This window comes from Oncorhynchus kisutch, linkage group LG14, assembly GCF_002021735.2.
Source record: "Oncorhynchus kisutch isolate 150728-3 linkage group LG14, Okis_V2, whole genome shotgun sequence".
Taxonomy (NCBI): domain Eukaryota; kingdom Metazoa; phylum Chordata; class Actinopteri; order Salmoniformes; family Salmonidae; genus Oncorhynchus; species Oncorhynchus kisutch.
The window spans coordinates 59,598,710-59,625,665 of record NC_034187.2 but is presented as its reverse complement, the minus strand read 5'-3'; the positions used below and the strand labels follow the sequence as shown (position 1 = coordinate 59,625,665).

At 40.2% G+C, this 26,956-nt stretch overlaps 2 protein-coding genes across 2 annotated transcripts in view; both read left to right on the top strand.

Annotated features, from left to right (window-relative positions):
- Window positions 1-784: 784 nt before the first annotated feature.
- LOC116353473 (mucin-2-like) lies at window positions 785-14,818 on the top strand (the record flags this gene model as incomplete). Its single annotated transcript, XM_031789246.1, has 8 exons — window positions 785-986; window positions 2,166-2,229; window positions 4,299-6,550; window positions 6,623-6,691; window positions 9,341-9,664; window positions 12,179-12,442; window positions 12,599-12,965; window positions 13,080-14,818. Coding segments are annotated over exons 2-8 (5,052 nt in total), but the record flags the coding sequence as incomplete, so codon positions are not given.
- A 314-nt stretch (window positions 14,819-15,132) lies between these two features.
- The window catches only part of LOC109886189 (mucin-2-like), a 36,787-nt gene continuing 24,963 nt past the window's right edge, over window positions 15,133-26,956 (top strand). Inside the window, exons 1-31 of the mRNA XM_031788666.1 lie at window positions 15,133-15,966; window positions 16,485-16,633; window positions 16,826-16,956; window positions 17,049-17,110; window positions 17,264-17,364; window positions 17,540-17,627; window positions 18,237-18,385; window positions 18,578-18,708; window positions 18,801-18,862; window positions 19,016-19,116; window positions 19,292-19,379; window positions 19,989-20,137; window positions 20,330-20,460; window positions 20,553-20,614; window positions 20,768-20,868; window positions 21,044-21,131; window positions 21,741-21,889; window positions 22,082-22,212; window positions 22,305-22,366; window positions 22,520-22,620; window positions 22,796-22,883; window positions 23,493-23,641; window positions 23,834-23,964; window positions 24,057-24,118; window positions 24,272-24,372; window positions 24,548-24,635; window positions 25,245-25,393; window positions 25,586-25,716; window positions 25,809-25,870; window positions 26,024-26,124; window positions 26,300-26,387. Of these exons, the coding sequence (XP_031644526.1) occupies window positions 15,512-15,966; window positions 16,485-16,633; window positions 16,826-16,956; window positions 17,049-17,110; window positions 17,264-17,364; window positions 17,540-17,627; window positions 18,237-18,385; window positions 18,578-18,708; window positions 18,801-18,862; window positions 19,016-19,116; window positions 19,292-19,379; window positions 19,989-20,137; window positions 20,330-20,460; window positions 20,553-20,614; window positions 20,768-20,868; window positions 21,044-21,131; window positions 21,741-21,889; window positions 22,082-22,212; window positions 22,305-22,366; window positions 22,520-22,620; window positions 22,796-22,883; window positions 23,493-23,641; window positions 23,834-23,964; window positions 24,057-24,118; window positions 24,272-24,372; window positions 24,548-24,635; window positions 25,245-25,393; window positions 25,586-25,716; window positions 25,809-25,870; window positions 26,024-26,124; window positions 26,300-26,387 (3,641 nt within the window). The 5' untranslated portion in view covers window positions 15,133-15,511. The remainder of the gene's footprint in view (window positions 15,967-16,484; window positions 16,634-16,825; window positions 16,957-17,048; window positions 17,111-17,263; window positions 17,365-17,539; window positions 17,628-18,236; window positions 18,386-18,577; window positions 18,709-18,800; window positions 18,863-19,015; window positions 19,117-19,291; window positions 19,380-19,988; window positions 20,138-20,329; window positions 20,461-20,552; window positions 20,615-20,767; window positions 20,869-21,043; window positions 21,132-21,740; window positions 21,890-22,081; window positions 22,213-22,304; window positions 22,367-22,519; window positions 22,621-22,795; window positions 22,884-23,492; window positions 23,642-23,833; window positions 23,965-24,056; window positions 24,119-24,271; window positions 24,373-24,547; window positions 24,636-25,244; window positions 25,394-25,585; window positions 25,717-25,808; window positions 25,871-26,023; window positions 26,125-26,299; window positions 26,388-26,956) is intronic.

The following is a 26,956-nucleotide window of genomic DNA, read 5'->3' as shown; positions in this document are numbered from 1 at the left end:
TTGGTGTCAACCTTCAGTTTAATTAATCAATGTTAAAAAAAATTACCATCTGAAAAAAAGTGTCATACAAATATATTATTCTTATTAATACAATTAATGAAGTCCAACTGAAATCTGGAAATCCAAGATGATTTTCTTCATTGTTCACCATGTGGGGTCATTGTGACCCTCGGTCATAGTCAGTAGTTGATTACAAAATACCTTGACATCTCTTTTGTTAGAGATTCATAAACTGAATCTACTGTTAAAAGAAACAGCTAGGTTATGTTAATAACAAATATACACAAATTAGCAGGAGTGTAGGACTGTTAAATAGAAAAAGACTGAATTATAACCTTAGGCCACTGACTAAATAAAATTATGTTTTTGACTATAGAAAACGTTGAAAAATTGTAATTGTGCCTGACCAGTTTTCAATACAATAAGGTCAGTAATTGGGGAAAACAAAATTGTTATTATACCCACGAACAGATGTACCTGCCCATATTTTGTTCCTCCCTTTTTTCATATTATCTTTTGTCCCTCCCAAACGTTTTTGTCAGAACACCTAACCAGTTTTCTTTCACCTGACCAGTTTTCAATACCACGTCAGTATCTTGGGAAAAAACAAAAACAGTATTATCCACAAGACCTTTCACATGCATTCACCCGCCCATCCATTGTCCCTCCCTTTTTTCATAATCTTTATCTTATATTTTGTGCCTCCCAAAATATTTACGTCACTTGAAAGGTGAAGAATTTGTGGCATCAACACAGCCCTAGAGGAATATAAATAGAAACTAGAAATACATTGGCATGACAGTATACAAATGAACAGTTCAATTGTAAGATTGAAATGGCAAACACAACTACAAGGATAATAACATTTTAGAGTGGATAGAAGCTAGATATTGTGAATATTTATTGTCATTGACCAATTCCTTCCTCAATTGATATTTGGAGAAATTACAGAAATAAGGAGACTGGCAGTAAAGTGTTTTCTGTAGGTAAGTAATGACCGTTACTGTATAATGTAATCTATACATGGAAAAGCTTAGATTTTTTTAACATATTTTGTTTGCACACAGTAAAAAAATGTAATAGAAAATATAACACAAGGTAGGTACACATGTCACATGAGGAAGAGATACCCAAAATGGGCTTATAAGAAAGGATACAAGTCCTAAATGGATAATGTAAATAAAAAACATTGGTTTTTGTTAAAAACAACTATGGTTATTATGTATGTGTTATATATGAAAACCCATCCACTTTTGATGAACTACAACTATTACTGTCACAGAATATATATAGGATTCAGAATTTCTGGCAGACCGCTTGGAAACTTGAAATGACTTTTCCTCTTTTATTAAGTAACGGTTACATGATTTAAGTGATATGCATTCATCAGTATAATGGATGGATGTGGATTCCTTTCAAAATAATGAACTAAGCTTACATATGTGTGAAAGGATATTAAGCATAATTATTTATCCTCCTGTCTTCTTTATATGAATACAATAACATGTAGCCAAGTCCTGTGTTGCCATAATGAATGACACAAACATGTCTCCCATCTAAATCTACCACCTTTCCTTTTGAAGAATACAGACATTGGATTTATGAGCTTTATGATAGCCAAGTTTAAATACCAATGTGTTTTAAGTAGTAAAAGGCTGATTTCTCTTGACAAAATGCAACCCTAATGTAGATTTTACTGTATTATTTGATGTATTATGTGTTATATTTGGAAAAACACTCCACTTTTGATGAACTGCACCTATTACTGTCACAGAATATGTATAGGTTTCAGAATGTATTGCTGGGTGCTGGTAGACTGTTTGAAAACTAGAAATTACTTTTCTTCTTTTATGAAGTAACATGATTGACGTGCTACAGTAAAAGGTAGATTCCTCATAGAAAAAATACAACACAAATTTAGTTTTTACGATAAAATTTCACTAGGGTGTATAAATTCATTTTTACAGCAGCCTACTATACAAAAAAGTACAGAAAACTTTTTGAGATCTTTATACCTCTTGATCTGGCAAACCTAAATGAGTTAAAGTGCACACGTTTCCTAACCAAGTTACACATTAAGTTTAACTTGAATGGAGTCCACCATTGCACATTAATAGTGGTTCATATGAACAATCAATAAAATTGATATTTTTCTTTCTGTTCAGAAAACAACTGCATCAACTGGGTTCAAAATGAAGGCACAGAAAGTGACAGCTACTTTCACCATGGGTATGTAGTAAACTGAATTTCATTCTGTAGTCATGTTTCCAACTGTTTTACTAAATGCTAACTTCATGTCAACTAGTGTATTAATCTGAAATCAAAATAGAAATGATAAAAAGGCAGGATGGTGACATAAAATGTAATTATACTAATGAGCAATGATGTCATTTTTTTTGCATATGATGTTACAATGCATATAATTTTTTTCAAAATATGTTTATATTTTGACATTTAGTTTGGAAAATTTTAAATGTTGCCTAATCTACTGTCAAATGTCACACCTCGATTAAATACATACATATTTAAAGGGAAAATTACTAAAGTGTAAGAGGGTAAACATAATTACATGGCTATATATTTCCTCAATTATATTAACACACTACTTACTATAATGACAAATGTGATATCTTGTAAACAAACAAAAAATACAACTCAAGTGTGTTGATCTCAGTAAGGTATTATACAGTGCCTTCAGAAAGTATTCACACCCTTTCCTTTCAGTTTTTACACGTTGTTGAATTCCAGCCTGAATTTAGAATGGATTAAATTTAGATTTTTATGTCACTGTATGTAATTTGTAATTTACAAGTCACATAATAAGTTGCAAGGACTCACTCTGTGTGCAATAATAGTGTTTAACATGATTTTTGAGTGACTAACTCATCTCTGTAACCCACACATACAATTATCTGTAAGTTATCGAGCAGTGAATTTCAAACACAGATTCAACCACAAAGACCAGGAAGGTTTTCCAATGCCTCACAAAAAAAGCTGACATTGAATATCCCTTTGAGCATGGTGAAGTTATTATTTAACTTTAGAAGGTGTATCAATACACCCAGTCACTACAAAGACACAGGCATCCTTCCTATTTAAGTTACCGGAGAGGAAGGAAAACTCTCAGGGATTTCACCATCAAGCCAATGGTAACTTTGAAACAGTTTAATGGCTGTGATAGGAGAAAACTGAGGATGGATCAACAACATTGTAGCTAATCCACAATACTAACCTAATTGACAGAGTGAAAAGACAGAAACCTATACAGAATATGCTATTCACTTTTTGTCCTGAATATGTTTGGAGCAAATCCAATACAACACATCACTGAGTTACCACTCCATATTTTCAAGCATAGTGGTAGATGCATCATGTTATGGGTATGCTTATAATCATTAAGGACTGGGGAGATTTTAAGGATAAAAAAGAAATGGAATGGAGCTAAGCGCAGGTGAAATCCTAGAGGAGGATCATAGAGAGGTCTGCTTTCCACGAGACAATGCGAGATGAATTCTCAACTTTCGGCAGGACAATAACCTAAAAAGGAAGGCCACATCTACACTGGAGTTCATAATCAAGAAGACAGTGTGAATGTTCCAGTTTTGACTTGAATCTACTTGAAAATCTACTTGTAAATGGTTGTCTAGCAATGATCAACAACCAATTTGACAGAGCTTGAAGAATTTTGAAAAGAATAATGAGCAAATGTTGCACAATCCAGGTGTGGAAAGCTCTTAGACTGACAAAAGTATTTCTACAAAGTATTGACCCGGTTGTGAACCCTTATGTAAATGAGGTATTTCTGTATTTTATTTTCAATACATTTGCAAAAATGTTCTTAACATGTTTTCTCTTTGTCATTATGGCTTATAAATAAATAATGATGTAAAAATGTAAAAAAATAAAGAGTAAATGTTTACCTACAATGCCTTAAGACTTGACTTATTCCATATTTTGTTGTTTTACAGCCTGAATTCAAAATGTAGATGGGTAATATGTATATTTTTTAATACATTTTGAATTCAGGCTGTAAAACAAAAAAAATGGAATAAGTCAAGGGGTATGAACACTTTCTTAAGGCATTGTAGGTAAACATTTACTCTTTATTTTTAAAACATTTTTACATCATTATTTATTTTCTGAAAGAAATAAGGAGTGTGGCTACAAATTACATTTATTTATTTTATATGAAAATAAGTAGAATATTTAAAAACTGCACCATCCAGATGAAGAGTAATCTTGGAAATATTGATATTGTGCGCAACAAACAATTTAACCCTTCATCTCACAATCCACAGTGTTCTTATGTTGGATTATCCATGACGTTTCTTCCACAACCGCATATCCGACAACTGCAGATCTTATTACAACAACAACAACTGCAGCTCCTATGGCAACAACTCTAGCTCCAACGACAACTGCAGCTCCAACGACAACTGCAGCTCCTACGACAACTACAACTGCAGTACCTAATACTATGACTACAACTACAGACCCTACTACAACTGTAGCTCCTACGGACACTACAAAGGTAACACCTACAATGACCACTGTAGCTCCCATGCCACCTGCAACTCCTACGACAACTGAAGCTCTGACGACAACAACTGCTGCTCCTACGACCACTACAACTCCAAAACCTACTACGACAGAACCTACTCCCACGACTGCTACGACTGTAGAACCTACCACGACAACCAGTGCAGCTCCTACTACAACAGCTGCTGTTCTTACGACAGCAACGACTGCAGCACCTTCTACAACAACTACAACTTCAGCTCCTACGACAACCACAACAACAGCACCTACAACAACTGTAGCTCCCATGACAACTACAGCTCCTACAACAGCTTTAGCATCTATGACAACCACTGCAGCTCCTACTACAACAAATGATGTTCTTACGACAGCAACGACTGCAGCACCTTCTACAACAACTGCAACTTGTGCTCATACGACAACCACAACAGCAACACCTACTACAACACCTGCAGTTCCAACAACTGTAGCTCCCATGACCACTACACTTGCTGTACTGACTACAACAACCACAACTGCAGCTCCTGCTACAACAATTGTCGCTTCTACGTCAACCACAGCAGCTGCCTCTACGACAACTGCTGCTCCAACAACCACTACAATTCCAGAACCTATTACGACAACCACTGCAGTTCCTGCAACAACAACTGCTATTCTTACAACCACTGCGACTGCAGCACCTTCTACAACAACTACTCCTTCAGTGCCTACGACAACCACAACAGCAACACCTACAACAACTGTAGCTCCCACGACAACTGCAGCTCCTACAACAACTTTAGCATCTCCTTCAACCACAGCAGCTGCCTCTACGACAAGCACTGCAGCTCTAACTACAACAACTGCTGCTCCAACGACCACTACAACTCCAGAACCTATTACGGCAACCACTTCAGTTCCTGCTACAACAACTACAACTTCCGCTCCTACGACAACCACAACAACAGCAACTACAACAACTGTAGCTCCCACGACAACTGCAGCTCCTACAACAACTTTAGCGTCCACTTCAACCACAGCAGCTGCCTCTTCGACAGCCACTGTAGCTCTAACTACAACAACTGCTGCTCCTACGACCACTGCAACTCCAGAACCTATTACGACAACCAGTGCAGCTCCTACTACAACAACTACAACTTCAGTTCCTACGACAACCACAACAGCTACACCTACAACAACTGTTGCTCCCACGGCAGCTGCAGCTCCTACAACAACTTTATCATCTACTTCAACCACAGCAGCTGCCTCTACGACAACCACTGCAGCTCTAACTACAACAACTGCTGCTCAAACGACCACTACAACTCCAGAACCTATTACGACAACCACTGCAGCTCCTGCTACAACTACAACTTCAGCTCCTACGACAACCACAGCAACTACAACAACTGTAGCTCCGACAACAACTTTAGCGTCCACTTCAACCACAGCAGCTGCCTCTTCGACAGCCACTGCAGCTCTAACTACAACAACTGCTGCTCCTACGACCACTGCAACTCCAGAACCTATTACGACAACCAGTGCAGCTCCTACTACAACAAGTGCTGTTCTAACGACCACAGTGACTGCAGCACCTTCTACAACAACTACAACTTCAGCTCCTATGACAACCACAACAACAGCACCTACTACAACACCTGCAGATCCTACAACTGTAGCTCCGACGACCACTCCACCTGCTGTACTTACTACAACAATCACAACTACAGGTCCTGATACAACAACTGTAGCTTCTACGTCAACTACAGCAGCTGCCTCTACGACAACCACAGCTGCTCTAACTACAACAACTGCTGCTCCAACGACCACTACAATTCCAGAACCTATTACGACAACCACTGCAGTTCCTGCAACAACAACTGCTATTCTTACAACCGCTGCGACTGCAGCACCTTCTACAACAACTACAACTTCAGCGCCTACGACAACCACAACAGCAACACCTACAACAACTGTAGCTCCCACGACAACTGCAGCTCCTACAACAACTTTATCATCTACTTCAACCACAGCAGCTGCCTCTACGACAACCACTGCAGCTCTAACTACAACAACTGCTGCTCAAACGACCACTACAACTCCAGAACCTATTACGACAACCACTGCAGCTCCTGCTACAACAACTACAACTTCAGTTCCTACGACAACCACAACAGCTACACCTACAACAACTGTAGCTCCCACGGCAGCTGCAGCTCCTACAACAACTTTATCATCTACTTCAACCACAGCAGCTGCCTCTACGACAACCACTGCAGCTCTAACTACAACAACTGCTGCTCAAACGACCACTACAACTCCAGAACCTATTACGACAACCACTGCAGCTCCTGCTACAACTACAACTTCAGCTCCTACGACAACCACAGCAACTACAACAACTGTAGCTCCGACAACAACTTTAGCGTCCACTTCAACCACAGCAGCTGCCTCTTCGACAGCCACTGCAGCTCTAACTACAACAACTGCTGCTCCTACGACCACTGCAACTCCAGAACCTATTACGACAACCAGTGCAGCTCCTACTACAACAAGTGCTGTTCTAACGACCACAGTGACTGCAGCACCTTCTACAACAACTACAACTTCAGCTCCTACGACAACCACAACAACAGCACCTACTACAACACCTGCAGATCCTACAACTGTAGCTCCGACGACCACTCCACCTGCTGTACTTACTACAACAATCACAACTCCAGGTCCTGATACAACAACTGTAGCTTCTACGTCAACCACAGCAGCTGCCTCTACGACAACCACAGCTGCTCTAACTACAACAACTGCTGCTCCAACAACCATTACAATTCCAGAACCTATTACGACAACCACTGCAGCTCCTGCTACCACTACGACTTCAGCTCCTACGACAACCACAACAACAGCAACTACAACAACTGCAGCTCCTACAACAACTTTATCATCTACTTCAACCACAGCAGCTGCCTCTACGACAACCACTGCAGCTCTAACTACAACAACTGCTGCTCCAACGACCACTACAACTCCAGAACCTATTACGGCAACCACTTCAATTCCTGCTACAACAACTACAACTTCAGCTCCTACGACAACCACAACAGCGACACCTACAACAACTGTAGCTCCCACGACAACTGCAGCTCCTACAACAACTTTATCATCTACTTCAACCACAGCAGCTTCTTCTACGACAACCACTGCAGCTCTAACTACAACAACTGCTGCTCAAACGACCACTACAACTCCAGAACCTATTACGACAACCACTGCAGCTCCTGCTACGACAACTACAACTTCAGTTCCTACGACAACCACAACAGCTACACCTACAACAACTGTAGCTCCCACGACAACTGCAGCTCCTACAACAACTTTATCATCTACTTCAACCACAGCAGCTGCCTCTACGACAACCACAGCTGCTCTAACTACAACAACTGCTGCTCCAACGACCATTACAATTCCAGAACCTATTACGACAACCACTGCAGCTCCTGCTACCACTACGACTTCAGCTCCTACGACAACCACAACAACAGCAACTACAACAACTGCAGCTCCTACAACAACTTTATCATCTACTTCAACCACAGCAGCTGCCTCTACGACAACCACTGCAGCTCTAACTACAACAACTGCTGCTCCAACGACCACTACAACTCCAGAACCTATTACGGCAACCACTTCAATTCCTGCTACAACAACTACAACTTCAGCTCCTACGACAACCACAACAGCGACACCTACAACAACTGTAGCTCCCACGACAACTGCAGCTCCTACAACAACTTTATCATCTACTTCAACCACAGCAGCTTCTTCTACGACAACCACTGCAGCTCTAACTACAACAACTGCTGCTCAAACGACCACTACAACTCCAGAACCTATTACGACAACCACTGCAGTTCCTGCAACAACAACTGCTATTCTTACAACCGCTGCGACTGCAGCACCTTCTACAACAACTACAACTTCAGCGCCTACGACAACCACAACAGCAACACCTACAACAACTGTAGCTCCCACGACAACTGCAGCTCCTACAACAACTTTATCATCTACTTCAACCACAGCAGCTGCCTCTACGACAACCACTGCAGCTCTAACTACAACAACTGCTGCTCAAACGACCACTACAACTCCAGAACCTATTACGACAACCACTGCAGCTCCTGCTACAACTACAACTTCAGCTCCTACGACAACCACAGCAACTACAACAACTGTAGCTCCGACAACAACTTTAGCGTCCACTTCAACCACAGCAGCTGCCTCTTCGACAGCCACTGCAGCTCTAACTACAACAACTGCTGCTCCTACGACCACTGCAACTCCAGAACCTATTACGACAACCAGTGCAGCTCCTACTACAACAAGTGCTGTTCTAACGACCACAGTGACTGCAGCACCTTCTACAACAACTACAACTTCAGCTCCTACGACAACCACAACAACAGCACCTACTACAACACCTGCAGATCCTACAACTGTAGCTCCGACGACCACTCCACCTGCTGTACTTACTACAACAATCACAACTCCAGGTCCTGATACAACAACTGTAGCTTCTACGTCAACCACAGCAGCTGCCTCTACGACAACCACAGCTGCTCTAACTACAACAACTGCTGCTCCAACAACCATTACAATTCCAGAACCTATTACGACAACCACTGCAGCTCCTGCTACCACTACGACTTCAGCTCCTACGACAACCACAACAACAGCAACTACAACAACTGCAGCTCCTACAACAACTTTATCATCTACTTCAACCACAGCAGCTGCCTCTACGACAACCACTGCAGCTCTAACTACAACAACTGCTGCTCCAACGACCACTACAACTCCAGAACCTATTACGGCAACCACTTCAATTCCTGCTACAACAACTACAACTTCAGCTCCTACGACAACCACAACAGCGACACCTACAACAACTGTAGCTCCCACGACAACTGCAGCTCCTACAACAACTTTATCATCTACTTCAACCACGGCAGCTTCCTCTACGACAACCACTGCAGCTCTAACTACAACAACTGCTGCTCAAACGACCACTACAACTCCAGAACCTATTACGACAACCACTGCAGCTCCTGCTACAACAACTACAACTTCAGTTCCTACGACAACCACAACAGCTACACCTACAACAACTGTAGCTCCCACGACAACTGCAGCTCCTACAACAACTTTATCATCTACTTCAACCACAGCAGCTGCCTCTACGACAACCACAGCTGCTCTAACTACAACAACTGCTGCTCCAACGACCACTACAATTCCAGAACCTATTACGACAACCACTGCAGTTCCTGCAACAACAACTGCTATTCTTACAACCGCTGCGACTGCAGCACCTTCTACAACAACTACAACTTCAGCGCCTACGACAACCACAACAGCAACACCCACAACAACTGTAGCTCCCACGACAACTGCAGCTCCTACAACAACTTTATCATCTACTTCAACCACAGCAGCTGCCTCTACGACAACCACTGCAGCTCTAACTACAACAACTGCTGCTCAAACGACAACTACAACTCCAGAACCTATTACGACAACCACTGCAGCTCCTGCTACAACAACTACAACTTCAGTTCCTACGACAACCACAACAGCTACACCTACAACAACTGTAGCTCCCACGGCAGCTGCAGCTCCTACAACAACTTTATCATCTACTTCAACCACAGCAGCTGCCTCTACGACAACCACTGCAGCTCTAACTACAACAACTGCTGCTCAAACGACCACTACAACTCCAGAACCTATTACGACAACCACTGCAGCTCCTGCTACAACTACAACTTCAGCTCCTACGACAACCACAGCAACTACAACAACTGTAGCTCCGACAACAACTTTAGCGTCCACTTCAACCACAGCAGCTGCCTCTTCGACAGCCACTGCAGCTCTAACTACAACAACTGCTGCTCCTACGACCACTGCAACTCCAGAACCTATTACGACAACCAGTGCAGCTCCTACTACAACAAGTGCTGTTCTAACGACCACAGTGACTGCAGCACCTTCTACAACAACTACAACTTCAGCTCCTACGACAACCACAACAACAGCACCTACTACAACACCTGCAGATCCTACAACTGTAGCTCCGACGACCACTCCACCTGCTGTACTTACTACAACAATCACAACTCCAGGTCCTGATACAACAACTGTAGCTTCTACGTCAACCACAGCAGCTGCCTCTACGACAACCACAGCTGCTCTAACTACAACAACTGCTGCTCCAACAACCATTACAATTCCAGAACCTATTACGACAACCACTGCAGCTCCTGCTACCACTACGACTTCAGCTCCTACGACAACCACAACAACAGCAACTACAACAACTGCAGCTCCTACAACAACTTTATCATCTACTTCAACCACAGCAGCTGCCTCTACGACAACCACTGCAGCTCTAACTACAACAACTGCTGCTCCAACGACCACTACAACTCCAGAACCTATTAAGGCAACCACTTCAATTCCTGCTACAACAACTACAACTTCAGCTCCTACGACAACCACAACAGCGACACCTACAACAACTGTAGCTCCCACGACAACTGCAGCTCCTACAACAACTTTATCATCTACTTCAACCACAGCAGCTGCCTCTACGACAACCACAGCTGCTCTAACTACAACAACTGCTGCTCCAACGACCACTACAATTCCAGAACCTATTACGACAACCACTGCAGTTCCTGCAACAACAACTGCTATTCTTACAACCGCTGCGACTGCAGCACCTTCTACAACAACTACAACTTCAGCGCCTACGACAACCACAACAGCAACACCTACAACAACTGTAGCTCCCACGACAACTGCAGCTCCTACAACAACTTTATCATCTACTTCAACCACAGCAGCTGCCTCTACGACAACCACTGCAGCTCTAACTACAACAACTGCTGCTCCAACGACCACTACAACTCCAGAACCTATTACGGCAACCACTTCAATTCCTGCTACAACAACTACAACTTCAGCTCCTACGACAACCACAACAGCGACACCTACAACAACTGTAGCTCCCACGACAACTGCAGCTCCTACAACAACTTTATCATCTACTTCAACCACAGCAGCTTCCTCTACGACAACCACTGCAGCTCTAACTACAACAACTGCTGCTCAAACGACCACTACAACTCCAGAACCTATTACGACAACCACTGCAGCTCCTGCTACAACAACTACAACTTCAGTTCCTACGACAACCACAACAGCTACACCTACAACAACTGTAGCTCCCACGACAACTGCAGCTCCTACAACAACTTTATCATCTACTTCAACCACCACAGCTGCCTCTACGACAACCACAGCTGCTCTAACTACAACAACTGCTGCTCCAACAACCACTACAATTCCAGAACCTATTACGACAACCACTGCAGTTCCTGCAACAACAACTGCTATTCTTACAACCGCTGCGACTGCAGCACCTTCTACAACAACTACAACTTCAGAGCCTACGACAACCACAACAGCAACACCTACAACAACTGTAGCTCCCACGACAACTGCAGCTCCTACAACAACTTTATCATCTACTTCAACCACAGCAGCTGCCTCTACGACAACCACTGCAGCTCTAACTACAACAACTGCTGCTCAAACGACCACTACAACTCCAGAACCTATTACGACAACCACTGCAGCTCCTGCTACAACTACAACTTCAGCTCCTACGACAACCACAGCAACTACAACAACTGTAGCTCCGACAACAACTTTAGCGTCCACTTCAACCACAGCAGCTGCCTCTTCGACAGCCACTGCAGCTCTAACTACAACAACTGCTGCTCCTACGACCACTGCAACTCCAGAACCTATTACGACAACCAGTGCAGCTCCTACTACAACAAGTGCTGTTCTAACGACCACAGTGACTGCAGCACCTTCTACAACAACTACAACTTCAGCTCCTACGACAACCACAACAGCTACACCTACAACAACTGTAGCTCCCACGCCAACTGCAGCTCCTACAACAACTTTATCATCTACTTCAACCACAGCAGCTGCCTCTACGACAACCACTGCAGCTCTAACTACAACAACTGCTGCTCAAACGACCACTACAACTCCAGAACCTATTACGACAACCACTGCAGCTCCTGCTACAACAACTACAACTTCATTTCCTACGACAACCACAACAGCTACACCTACAACAACTGTAGCTCCCACGGCAGCTGCAGCTCCTACAACAACTTTATCATCTACTTCAACCACAGCAGCTGCCTCTACGACAACCACTGCAGCTCTAACTACAACAAATGCTGCTCAAACGACCACTACAACTCCAGAACCTATTACGACAACCACTGCAGCTCCTGCTACAACTACAGCTCCTACGACAACCACAACAACAGCAACTACAACAACTGTAGCTCCTACAACAACTTTAGCGTCCACTTCAACCACAGCAGCTGCCTCTTCGACAGCCACTGCAGCTCTAACTACAACAACTGCTGCTCCTACGACCACTGCAACTCCAGAACCTATTACGACAACCACTGCAGCTCCTACTACAACAACTACAACTTCAGCTCCTACGACAACCACAACAGCTACACCTACAACAACTGTAGCTCCCACGCCAACTGCAGCTCCTACAACAACTTTATCATCTACTTCAACCACAGCAGCTGCCTCTACGACAACCACTGCAGCTCTAACTACAACAACTGCTGCTCAAACGACCACTACAACTCCAGAACCTATTACGACAACCACTGCAGCTCCTGCTACAACTACAACTTCAGCTCCTACGACAACCACAACAACAGCAACTACAACAACTGCAGCTCCTACAACAACTTTATCATCTACTTCAACCACAGCAGCTGCCTCTACGACAACCACTGCAGCTCTAACTACAACAACTGCTGCTCCAACGACCACTACAACTCCAGAACCTATTACGTCAACCACTTCAATTCCTGCTACAACAACTACAACTTCAGCTCCTACGACAACCACAACAGCTACACCTACAACAACTGTAGCTCCCACGCCAACTGCAGCTCCTACATCAACTTCATCATCTACTTCAACCACAGCAGCTGCCTCTACGACAACCACTGCAGCTCTAACTACAACAACTGCTGCTCAAACGACCACTACAACTCCAGAACCTATTACGACAACCACTGCAGTTCCTGCAACAACAACTGCTATTATTACAACCACTGTGACTGCAGCACCTTCTACAACAACTGCAACTTCAGCTCATACGACAACCACAACAACATTACCTACTACAACACCTACAACAACTGTAGCTCCCACGACAACTACAGCTCCTACAACAACTTTAGCATCTACTTCAATCACAGCAGCTGCCCCTCCAACAGCCACTGCAGCCCTAATTACAACAACTGCTGCTCCTACGACCACTGCAACTCCCCAACCTACTACGACAACCAGTGCAACTCATAGTACAACAACTGCTGTTCTTACGACCACAGTGACTGCAGCACCTTCTACAACAACTACAACTACAACTTCAGCTCCTACGACAACCACAACAACAGCACCTACAACAACTGCTGCTCCTACGACCACTACAACTTCATTACCTACTACGACAACCAGTGCAGCTCCTACTACAACAACTGCTGTTCTTACGACAACAACGACTGCATCACCATCTACAACAACTACAACTGCTGCTCCAACGACCACTACAACTCCAGAACCTATTACGACAACCACAGCAGCTCTCTCTTCGACAACCACTGCAGCTCTGAGTACAACAACTTCTGCTCCAACGACCACTACAACTCGAGAATCTATTACTACAACCACTGCTACAACAACTACAACTTCAGCTCCGACGACAACCACAACAACAGCACCTACAACAACTGTAGCTCCCACGACAACTGCTGTTCTAACTACCACAACGACTGCAGCACCTTCTACAACCACGACCACTTCAGCTCCTGTGACAACCACAACAACAGCACCTACTACAACACCTGCAGTTTCTACGACTGTAGCTCCCATGACCACTCCACCTGCTGTACTTACTACAACAACCACAACTACATCTCCTGCAACAACAACTGTAGCTTCTACATCAATCACAGCAGCTGCCTCTACGACAACCACTGCAGCTCCTGCTACAACAACTGCTATTCTTACAACCACTGTGACTGCAGCACCTTCTACAACAACTACAACGTCAGCTCCTACGACAACCACAACAACAGCACCTACAACAACTGTAGCTCACACGACAACTGCAGCTCCTACAACAGCTTTAGCATCTACGACAACTGCTGCAGCCCTAACTACAACAACTGCTGCTCTTACGATCACTGCAACTCCACAACCTACTACGACAACCAGTGCAGCTCCTACTACAACAACTGCTGTTCTAATGACCACAGTAACTGCAGCACTTTCTACAACAACTACAACTTCAGCCCATATGACCACTACAACAATAGCACCTACTACAACACCTGTAGTTCCTACAACTGTAGCTCCCACGACCACTCCACCTGCTGTACTTACTACAACAATCACAACTACAGCTCCTGCTACAACAACTTTAGCTTCTACGTCAACCACAGCAGTTTCCTATACGACAACCACTGCAGCTCCTGCTACAACAACTGCTATTCTTACAACCACTGCGACTGCAGCACCTTCTACAACAACTACAACTTCAGTGCCTACGACAACCACAACAGCCACACCAACTACTGTAGCTCCCACGACAACTGCAGCTCCTACAAAAACTTTGGCATCTACTTCAACCACAGCAACTGTCCCTACGACAGCCACTGCAGCCCTAACCACAACAACTGCTGCTCCTTTGACCACTACAACTCCAGAACAGGTTACGACAACCAGTGCAGCTCCTACTACAACAACTGCTGTTCCTACGAGCACAACGACTGCAGCACCATCTCAAACACCTGCAGTTCCTGTAGCTCCCATGACCACTCCACCTGCTGTACTTTCTACAACAATCACAACTACAGCTCCTGCTACAATAACCACAGTAGCTGCGTCTACGACAACCACTGCAGCTCCTACTACAACAACTGCTGTTCTTACGACCACGCCGACTGCAGCATCTTCTAAAACAACATCAACTGCAGCTCCTAAGACTGCAGAACCTACCACGACAACCAGTGCAGCACCTTCTACAACAACTACAACAGCTCTTTCTACAACAACTGTAAATCCTTTGACAACAATAGTTGGTCCTACGACCACTATTATATCAATCAATTCTGCAGATCCTACAACCTCCACCACAACTGGTAGTTATCATCCTACAACAAGGACTACAACTGCATCACCTACAAGTACAAACACAATTGTACTTCCTACATCGACAACAAGAACTTCAACTTATATCTCAACTTCTATGACATCAACAACTAGGTATGCAAGATAATTTAGTGTATTTTGTGTATATCCTTGTATATCCATGCTTGTGTCGTTATATTAATATTATTTAGCATATAATAACCCACCAAAAGGTGCAATATAAATCCAATCCATTATAATTAATGTGCTTGTTGAAGGCAAGACCACTAGATTTCTTACATACTTTTTCTAATTATTTTAACATTTTCTAAACGTTCTAAACTAAAGCAATTTAAATGAGTATAAATTAGCATATAATAACCCACCAAAAATAATATTAACTCTTGAACCGTTCAAGCTAGAGAGACCGAACCAACTTTCATACGTTCAGGCTATTCTTTCCTATCCTATCCATCAATCAATCTTTCCATCGACTTTCTTTTTCCAATTATAACCAGTCACTACCATTACTACTGCAGTGACTACCAATCCTGTAACTTATTTTACAACCATGATTACTTTAAGACAAGCTAGCAAGTACACACATTTTCTTTAGGAAATGTAATTTTCCATGTATTATTATTTTCTCTTAGATTCGGCACAGTGGGAGTTTTTGTTAAACTGATATTCAACGTCAAAACACCAGTCCCCACTGAGGATCATGTCCTTGATGCCGTCAAGAAGCAATTGTCTCCTCAATTCACGACCACTCAAACCACCTTCCAGAATGCAACTTATATCAGTGAGTTCAACAAATAAGGCTTCATGAAGACATTTTTTTCCACTCTATAAAATAATCTCTTAATAAGTAAACATTCAACTGCTCCTGCTATCTAAATACTTCTTGAATGTTTTTTAATGTTGTTGAAACTCCTAAATTGTAGCAGTTAATTTGATCTGTTGCTATAGTGACCATTTTTTTGTGTGCTCACAGAACTTACAGATACTTCATTTGCCATCGACCTTGGTTTCAAAATAACCAATGTAACCCAGGAGTCTCTAAGTAATAGACTCACACTCACCAATGAGACTGAAACCCAGATACAGGATTCAATTAACAGACTAGTAAGATACTGTACTTCTACACATAAGATACATCCATGGTCATGTTCAGGTCATGATAGTAATTGACAACTTGATGTTTTGTCCCCTTTTAGCTCCAAAAGGTTCTCAGTGAACCAGATGGCAAACAGTTTCAATTTCCCAACGCCAACCTCATGTAAGTACAACGTCATAACCTTGAACCAACCCGTCTTTCTCAACTGCACTCTTTAGAATTTCTGCAGATTTCATTTAGTTGCTGCTGGTACAGCTAAACAGGATGAAAGGAACATGTTTAACTCTCACACAAAACCCATTTTTACGTCCACAGTGATGATGGCACTGAGATCACGGCAAACGTGACGTATGTATACAAAGAGGAAGATGTCAACCTCCCTAGTGGTTTTCTACAGGAAGTCTTAAAAGTCTCAGGTATGCTGCTTTTGTTACCATACGGTTGTCATTTCTATGTTTATTTATGACAGTGAGTTATTAAACACCATGTAACGTGTATAATACTCAATCTCGAAAACACTTATATATCAATGTTATATGACATATTACAAGTTTATAATCCCTCTAAAATGTATTTCCATTTCTATTCTAGGTCTCCTGACCACCACTGTTGCCCCAACAACAACCACCAACACCACACCACTTCCTACCCTTTTGACTTCAGTGACATCAACAACTAGGTAAGCAAGATCATTTATTATAATGTTTTCATACAATTCAATTAACACTTTGTCAAACAAGGAACCTTTGCAACAATGAACCATGTATATCCATGCTTGTGTCGTTAACTACTGATGTTTTAATTAAAAGCATCCAAAATGTCAACCTTTCTTTAGAAAAGCTCTTTGAGTGCATCAATTGGTCAAAAGGCTTAATATAAATCCAATCCATTATAATTAATGTGCTTGCTGAAGGCAAGACCACTAGATTTCTTACATACTTTTTCTAATTATTTTAACATTTTCTAAACGTTCTAAACTAAAACAATTTAAATGAGTTTAACTTAGCATATAATAACACACCAAAAATAATATTAACTCTTGAACCGTTCAAGCTAGAGAGACCGAACCAACTTTCATACGTTCAGGCTATTCTTTCCTATCCTATCCATCAATCAATCTTTCCATCGACTTTCTTTTTCCAAATATAACCAGTCACTACCATTACTACTGCAGTGACTACCAATCCTGTAACTTATTTTACAACCATGATTACTTTAAGACAAGCTAGCAAGTACACACATTTTCTTTAGGAAATGTAATTTTACATGTATTATTATTTTCTCTTAGATTCGGCACAGTGGGAGTTTTTGTTAAACTGATATTCAACGTCAAAACACCAGTCCCCACTGAGGATCATGTCCTTGATGCCGTCAAGAAGCAATTGTCTCCTCAATTCACGACCACTCAAACCACCTTCCAGAATGCAACTTATATCAGTGAGTTCAACAAATAAGGCTTCATGAAGACATTTTTTTCCACTCTATAAAATAATCTCTTAATAAGTAAACATTCAACTGCTCCTGCTATCTAAATACTTATTGAATGTTTTTTAATGTTGTTGAAACTCCTAAATTGTAGCAGTTAATTTGATCTGTTGCTATAGTGACCATTTTTTTGTGTGCTCACAGAACTTACAGATACTTCATTTGCCATCGACCTTGGTTTCAAAATAACCAATGTAACCCAGGAGTCTCTAAGTAATAGACTCACACTCACCAATGAGACTGAAACCCAGATACAGGATTCAATTAACAGACTAGTAAGATACTGTACTTCTACACATAAGATACATCCATGGTCATGTTCAGGTCATGATAGTAATTGACAACTTGATGTTTTGTCCCCTTTTAGCTCCAAAAGGTTCTCAGTGAACCAGATGGCAAACAGTTTCAATTTCCGAAAGCCAACCTCATGTAAGTACAACGTCATAACCTTGAACCAACCCGTCTTTCTCAACTGCACTCTTTAGAATTTCTGCAGATTTCATTTAGTTGCTGCTGGTACAGCTAAACAGGATGAAAGGAACATGTTTAACTCTCACACAAAACCCATTTTTACGTCCACAGTGATGATGGCACTGAGATCACGGCAAACGTGACGTATGTATACAAAGAGGAAGATGTCAACCTCCCTAGTGGTTTTCTACAGGAAGTCTTAAAAGTCTCAGGTATGCTGCTTTTGTTACCATACGGTTGTCATTTCTATGTTTATTTATGACAGTGAGTTATTAAACACCATGTAACGTGTATAATACTCAATCTCGAAAACACTTATATATCAATGTTATATGACATATTACAAGTTTATAATCCCTCTAAAATGTATTTCCATTTCTATTCTAGGTCTCCTGACCACCACTGTTGCCCCAACAACAACCACCAACACCACACCACTTCCTACCCTTTTGACTTCAGTGACATCAACAACTAGGTAAGCAAGATCATTTATTATAATGTTTTCATACAATTCAATTAACACTTTGTCAAACAAGGAACCTTTGCAACAATGAACCATGTATATCCATGCTTGTGTCGTTAACTACTGATGTTTTAATTAAAAGCATCCAAAATGTCAACCTTTCTTTAGAAAAGCTCTTTGAGTGCATCAATTGGTCAAAAGGCTTAATATAAATCCAATCCATTATAATTAATGTGCTTGCTGAAGGCAAGACCACTAGATTTCTTACATACTTTTTCTAATTATTTTAACATTTTCTAAACGTTCTAAACTAAAACAATTTAAATGAGTTTAACTTAGCATATAATAACCCACCAAAAATAATATTAACTCTTGAACCGTTCAAGCTAGAGAGACCGAACCAACTTTCATACGTTCAGGCTATTCTTTCCTATCCTATCCATCAATCAATCTTTCCATCGACTTTCTTTTTCCAATTATAACCAGTCACTACCATTACTACTGCAGTGACTACCAATCCTGTAACTTATTTTACAACCATGATTACTTTAAGACAAGCTAGCAAGTACACACATTTTCTTTAGGAAATGTAATTTTCCATGTATTATTATTTTCTCTTAGATTCGGCACAGTGGGAGTTTTTGTTAAACTGATATTCAACGTCAAAACACCAGTCCCCACTGAGGATCATGTCCTTGATGCCGTCAAGAAGCAATTGTCTCCTCAATTCACGACCACTCAAACCACCTTCCAGAATGCAACTTATATCAGTGAGTTCAACAAATAAGGCTTCATGAAGACATTTTTTTCCACTCTATAAAATAATCTCTTAATAAGTAAACATTCAACTGCTCCTGCTATCTAAATACTTCTTGAATGTTTTTTAATGTTGTTGAAACTCCTAAATTGTAGCAGTTAATTTGATCTGTTGCTATAGTGACCATTTTTTTGTGTGCTCACAGAACTTACAGATACTTCATTTGCCATCGACCTTGGTTTCAAAATAACCAATGTAACCCAGGAGTCTCTAAGTAATAGACTCACACTCACCAATGAGACTGAAACCCAGATACAGGATTCAATTAACAGACTAGTAAGATACTGTACTTCTACACATAAGATACATCCATGGTCATGTTCAGGTCATGATAGTAATTGACAACTTGATGTTTTGTCCCCTTTTAGCTCCAAAAGGTTCTCAGTGAACCAGATGGCAAACAGTTTCAATTTCCGAAAGCCAACCTCATGTAAGTACAACATCATAACCTTGAACCAACCCGTCTTTCTCAACTGCACTCTTTAGAATTTCTGCAGATTTCATTTAGTTGCTGCTGGTACAGCTAAACAGGATGAAAGGAACATGTTTAACTCTCACACAAAACCCATTTTTACGTCCACAGTGATGATGGCACTGAGATCACGGCAAACGTGACGTATGTATACAAAGAGGAAGATGTCAACCTCCCTAGTGGTTTTCTACAGGAAGTCTTAAAAGTCTCAGGTATGCTGCTTTTGTTACCATACGGTTGTCATTTCTATGTTTATTTATGACAGTGAGTTATTAAACACCATGTAACGTGTATAATACTCAATCTCGAAAACACTTATATATCAATGTTATATGACATATTACAAGTTTATAATCCCTCTAAAATGTATTTCCATTTCTATTCTAGGTCTCCTGACCACCACTGTTGCCCCAACAACAACCACCAACACCACACCACTTCCTACCCTTTTGACTTCAGTGACATCAACAACTAGGTAAGCAAGATCATTTATTATAATGTTTTCATACAATTCAATTAACACTTTGTCAAACAAGGAACCTTTGCAACAATGAACCATGTATATCCATGCTTGTGTCGTTAACTACTGATGTTTTAATTAAAAGCATCCAAAATGTCAACCTTTCTTTAGAAAAGCTCTTTGAGTGCATCAATTGGTCAAAAGGCTTAATATAAATCCAATCCATTATAATTAATGTGCTTGCTGAAGGCAAGACCACTAGATTTCTTACATACTTTTTCTAATTATTTTAACATTTTCTAAACGTTCTAAACTAAAACAATTTAAATGAGTATAAATTAGCATATAATAACCCACCAAAAATAATATTAACTCTTGAACCGTTCAAGCTAGAGAGACCGAACCAACTTTCATACGTTCAGGCTATTCTTTCCTATCCTATCCATCAATCAATCTTTCCATCGACTTTCTTTTTCCAATTATAACCAGTCACTCCCATTACTACTGCAGTGACTACCAATCCTGTAACTTATTTTACAACCATGATTACTTTAAGACAAGCTAGCAAGTACACACATTTTCTTTAGGAAATGTAATTTTCCATGTATTATTATTTTCTCTTAGATTCGGCACAGTGGGAGTTTTTGTTAAACTGATATTCAACGTCAAAACACCAGTCCCCACTGAGGATCATGTCCTTGATGCCGTCAAGAAGCAATTGTCTCCTCAATTCACGACCACTCAAACCACCTTCCAGAATGCAACTTATATCAGTGAGTTCAACAAATAAGGCTTCATGAAGACATTTTTTTCCACTCTATAAAATAATCTCTTAATAAGTAAACATTCAACTGCTCCTGCTATCTAAATACTTCTTGAATGTTTTTTAATGTTGTTGAAACTCCTAAATTGTAGCAGTTAATTTGATCTGTTGCTATAGTGACCATTTTTTTGTGTGCTCACAGAACTTACAGATACTTCATTTGCCATCGACCTTGGTTTCAAAATAACCAATGTAACCCAGGAGTCTCTAAGTAATAGACTCACACTCACCAATGAGACTGAAACCCAGATACAGGATTCAATTAACAGACTAGTAAGATACTGTACTTCTACACATAAGATACATCCATGGTCATGTTCAGGTCATGATAGTAATTGACAACTTGATGTTTTGTCCCCTTTTAGCTCCAAAAGGTTCTCAGTGAACCAGATGGCAAACAGTTTCAATTTCCCAACGCCAACCTCATGTAAGTACAACGTCATAACCTTGAACCAACCCGTCTTTCTCAACTGCACTCTTTAGAATTTCTGCAGATTTCATTTAGTTGCTGCTGGTACAGCTAAACAGGATGAAAGGAACATGTTTAACTCTCACACAAAACCCATTTTTACGTCCACAGTGATGATGGCACTGAGATCACGGCAAACGTGACGTATGTATACAAAGAGGAAGATGTCAACCTCCCTAGTGGTTTTCTACAGGAAGTCTTAAAAGTCTCAGGTATGCTGCTTTTGTTACCATACGGTTGTCATTTCTATGTTTATTTATGACAGTGAGTTATTAAACACCATGTAACGTGTATAATACTCAATCTCGAAAACACTTATATATCAATGTTATATGACATATTACAAGTTTATAATCCCTCTAAAATGTATTTCCATTTCTATTCTAGGTCTCCTGACCACCACTGTTGCCCCAACAACAACCACCAACACCACACCACTTCCTACCCTTTTGACTTCAGTGACATCAACAACTAGGTAAGCAAGATCATTTATTATAATGTTTTCATACAATTCAATTAACACTTTGTCAAACAAGGAACCTTTGCAACAATGAACCATGTATATCCATGCTTGTGTCGTTAACTACTGATGTTTTAATTAAAAGCATCCAAAATGTCAACCTTTCTTTAGAAAAGCTCTTTGAGTGCATCAATTGGTCAAAAGGCTTAATATAAATCCAATCCATTATAATTAATGTGCTTGCTGAAGGCAAGACCACTAGATTTCTTACATACTTTTTCTAATTATTTTAACATTTTCTAAACGTTCTAAACTAAAACAATTTAAATGAGTATAAATTAGCATATAATAACCCACCAAAAATAATATTAACTCTTGAACCGTTCAAGCTAGAGAGACCGAACCAACTTTCATACGTTCAGGCTATTCTTTCCTATCCTATCCATCAATCAATCTTTCCATCGACTTTCTTTTTCCAATTATAACCAGTCACTCCCATTACTACTGCAGTGACTACCAATCCTGTAACTTATTTTACAACCATGATTACTTTAAGACAAGCTAGCAAGTACACACATTTTCTTTAGGAAATGTAATTTTCCATGTATTATTATTTTCTCTTAGATTCGGCACAGTGGGAGTTTTTGTTAAACTGATATTCAACGTCAAAACACCAGTCCCCACTGAGGATCATGTCCTTGATGCCGTCAAGAAGCAATTGTCTCCTCAATTCACGACCACTCAAACCACCTTCCAGAATGCAACTTATATCAGTGAGTTCAACAAATAAGGCTTCATGAAGACATTTTTTTCCACTCTATAAAATAATCTCTTAATAAGTAAACATTCAACTGCTCCTGCTATCTAAATACTTCTTGAATGTTTTTTAATGTTGTTGAAACTCCTAAATTGTAGCAGTTAATTTGATCTGTTGCTATAGTGACCATTTTTTTGTGTGCTCACAGAACTTACAGATACTTCATTTGCCATCGACCTTGGTTTCAAAATAACCAATGTAACCCAGGAGTCTCTAAGTAATAGACTCACACTCACCAATGAGACTGAAACCCAGATACAGGATTCAATTAACAGACTAGTAAGATACTGTACTTCTACACATAAGATACATCCATGGTCATGTTCAGGTCATGATAGTAATTGACAACTTGATGTTTTGTCCCCTTTTAGCTCCAAAAGGTTCTCAGTGAACCAGATGGCAAACAGTTTCAATTTCCCAACGCCAACCTCATGTAAGTACAACGTCATAACCTTGAACCAACCCGTCTTTCTCAACTGCACTCTTTAGAATTTCTGCAGATTTCATTTAGTTGCTGCTGGTACAGCTAAACAGGATGAAAGGAACATGTTTAACTCTCACACAAAACCCATTTTTACGTCCACAGTGATGATGGCACTGAGATCACGGCAAACGTGACGTATGTATACAAAGAGGAAGATGTCAACCTCCCTAGTGGTTTTCTACAGGAAGTCTTAAAAGTCTCAGGTATGCTGCTTTTGTTACCATACGGTTGTCATTTCTATGTTTATTTATGACAGTGAGTTATTAAACACCATGTAACGTGTATAATACTCAATCTCGAAAACACTTATATATCAATGTTATATGACATATTACAAGTTTATAATCCCTCTAAAATGTATTTCCATTTCTATTCTAGGTCTCCTGACCACCACTGTTGCCCCAACAACAACCACCAACACCACACCACTTCCTACCCTTTTGACTTCAGTGACATCAACAACTAGGTAAGCAAGATCATTTATTATAATGTTTTCATACAATTCAATTAACACTTTGTCAAACAAGGAACCTTTGCAACAATGAACCATGTATATCCATGCTTGTGTCGTTAACTACTGATGTTTTAATTAAAAGCATCCAAAATGTCAACCTTTCTTTAGAAAAGCTCTTTGAGTGCATCAATTGGTCAAAAGGCTTAATATAAATCCAATCCATTATAATTAATGTGCTTGCTGAAGGCAAGACCACTAGATTTCTTACATACTTTTTCTAATTATTTTAACATTTTCTAAACGTTCTAAACTAAAACAATTTAAATGAGTATAAATTAGCATATAATAACACACCAAAAATAATATTAACTCTTGAACCGTTCAAGCTAGAGAGACCGAACCAACTTTCATACGTTCAGGCTATTCTTTCCTATCCTATCCATCAATCAATCTTTCCATCGACTTTCTTTTTCCAATTATAACCAGTCACTCCCATTACTACTGCAGTGACTACCAATCCTGTAACTTATTTTACAACCATGATTACTTTAAGACAAGCTAGCAAGTACACACATTTTCTTTAGGAAATGTAATTTTCCATGTATTATTATTTTCTCTTAGATTCGGCACAGTGGGAGTTTTTGTTAAACTGATATTCAACGTCAAAACACCAGTCCCCACTGAGGATCATGTCCTTGATGCCGTCAAGAAGCAATTGTCTCCTCAATTCACGACCACTCAAACCACCTTCCAGAATGCAACTTATATCAGTGAGTTCAACAAATAAGGCTTCATGAAGACATTTTTTTCCACTCTATAAAATAATCTCTTAATAAGTAAACATTCAACTGCTCCTGCTATCTAAATACTTCTTGAATGTTTTTTAATGTTGTTGAAACTCCTAAATTGTAGCAGTTAATTTGATCTGTTGCTATAGTGACCATTTTTTTGTGTGCTCACAGAACTTACAGATACTTCATTTGCCATCGACCTTGGTTTCAAAATAACCAATGTAACCCAGGAGTCTCTAAGTAATAGACTCACACTCACCAATGAGACTGAAACCCAGATACAGGATTCAATTAACAGACTAGTAAGATACTGTACTTCTACACATAAGATACATCCATGGTCATGTTCAGGTCATGATAGTAATTGACAACTTGATGTTTTGTCCCCTTTTAGCTCCAAAAGGTTCTCAGTGAACCAGATGGCAAACAGTTTCAATTTCCCAACGCCAACCTCATGTAAGTACAACGTCATAACCTTGAACCAACCCGTCTTTCTCAACTGCACTCTTTAGAATTTCTGCAGATTTCATTTAGTTGCTGCTGGTACAGCTAAACAGGATGAAAGGAACATGTTTAACTCTCACACAAAACCCATTTTTACGTCCACAGTGATGATGGCACTGAGATCACGGCAAACGTGACGTATGTATACAAAGAGGAAGATGTCAACCTCCCTAGTGGTTTTCTACAGGAAGTCTTAAAAGTCTCAGGTATGCTGCTTTTGTTACCATACGGTTGTCATTTCTATGTTTATTTATGACAGTGAGTTATTAAACACCATGTAACGTGTATAATACTCAATCTCGAAAACACTTATATATCAATGTTATATGACATATTACAAGTTTATAATCCCTCTAAAATGTATTTCCATTTCTATTCTAGGTCTCCTGACCACCACTGTTGCCCCAACAACAACCACCAACACCACACCACTTCCTACCCTTTTGACTTCAGTGACATCAACAACTAGGTAAGCAAGATCATTTATTATAATGTTTTCATACAATTCAATTAACACTTTGTCAAACAAGGAACCTTTGCAACAATGAACCATGTATATCCATGCTTGTGTCGTTAACTACTGATGTTTTAATTAAAAGCATCCAAAATGTCAACCTTTCTTTAGAAAAGCTCTTTGAGTGCATCAATTGGTCAAAAGGCTTAATATAAATCCAATCCATTATAATTAATGTGCTTGCTGAAGGCAAGACCACTAGATTTCTTACATACTTTTTCTAATTATTTTAACATTTTCTAAACGTTCTAAACTAAAACAATTTAAATGAGTATAACTTAGCATATAATAACCCACCAAAAATAATATTAACTCTTGAACCGTTCAAGCTAGAGAGACCGAACCAACTTTCATACGTTCAGGCTATTCTTTCCTATCCTATCCATCAATCAATCTTTCCATCGACTTTCTTTTTCCAATTATAACCAGTCACTCCCATTACTACTGCAGTGACTACCAATCCTGTAACTTATTTTACAACCATGATTACTTTAAGACAAGCTAGCAAGTACACACATTTTCTT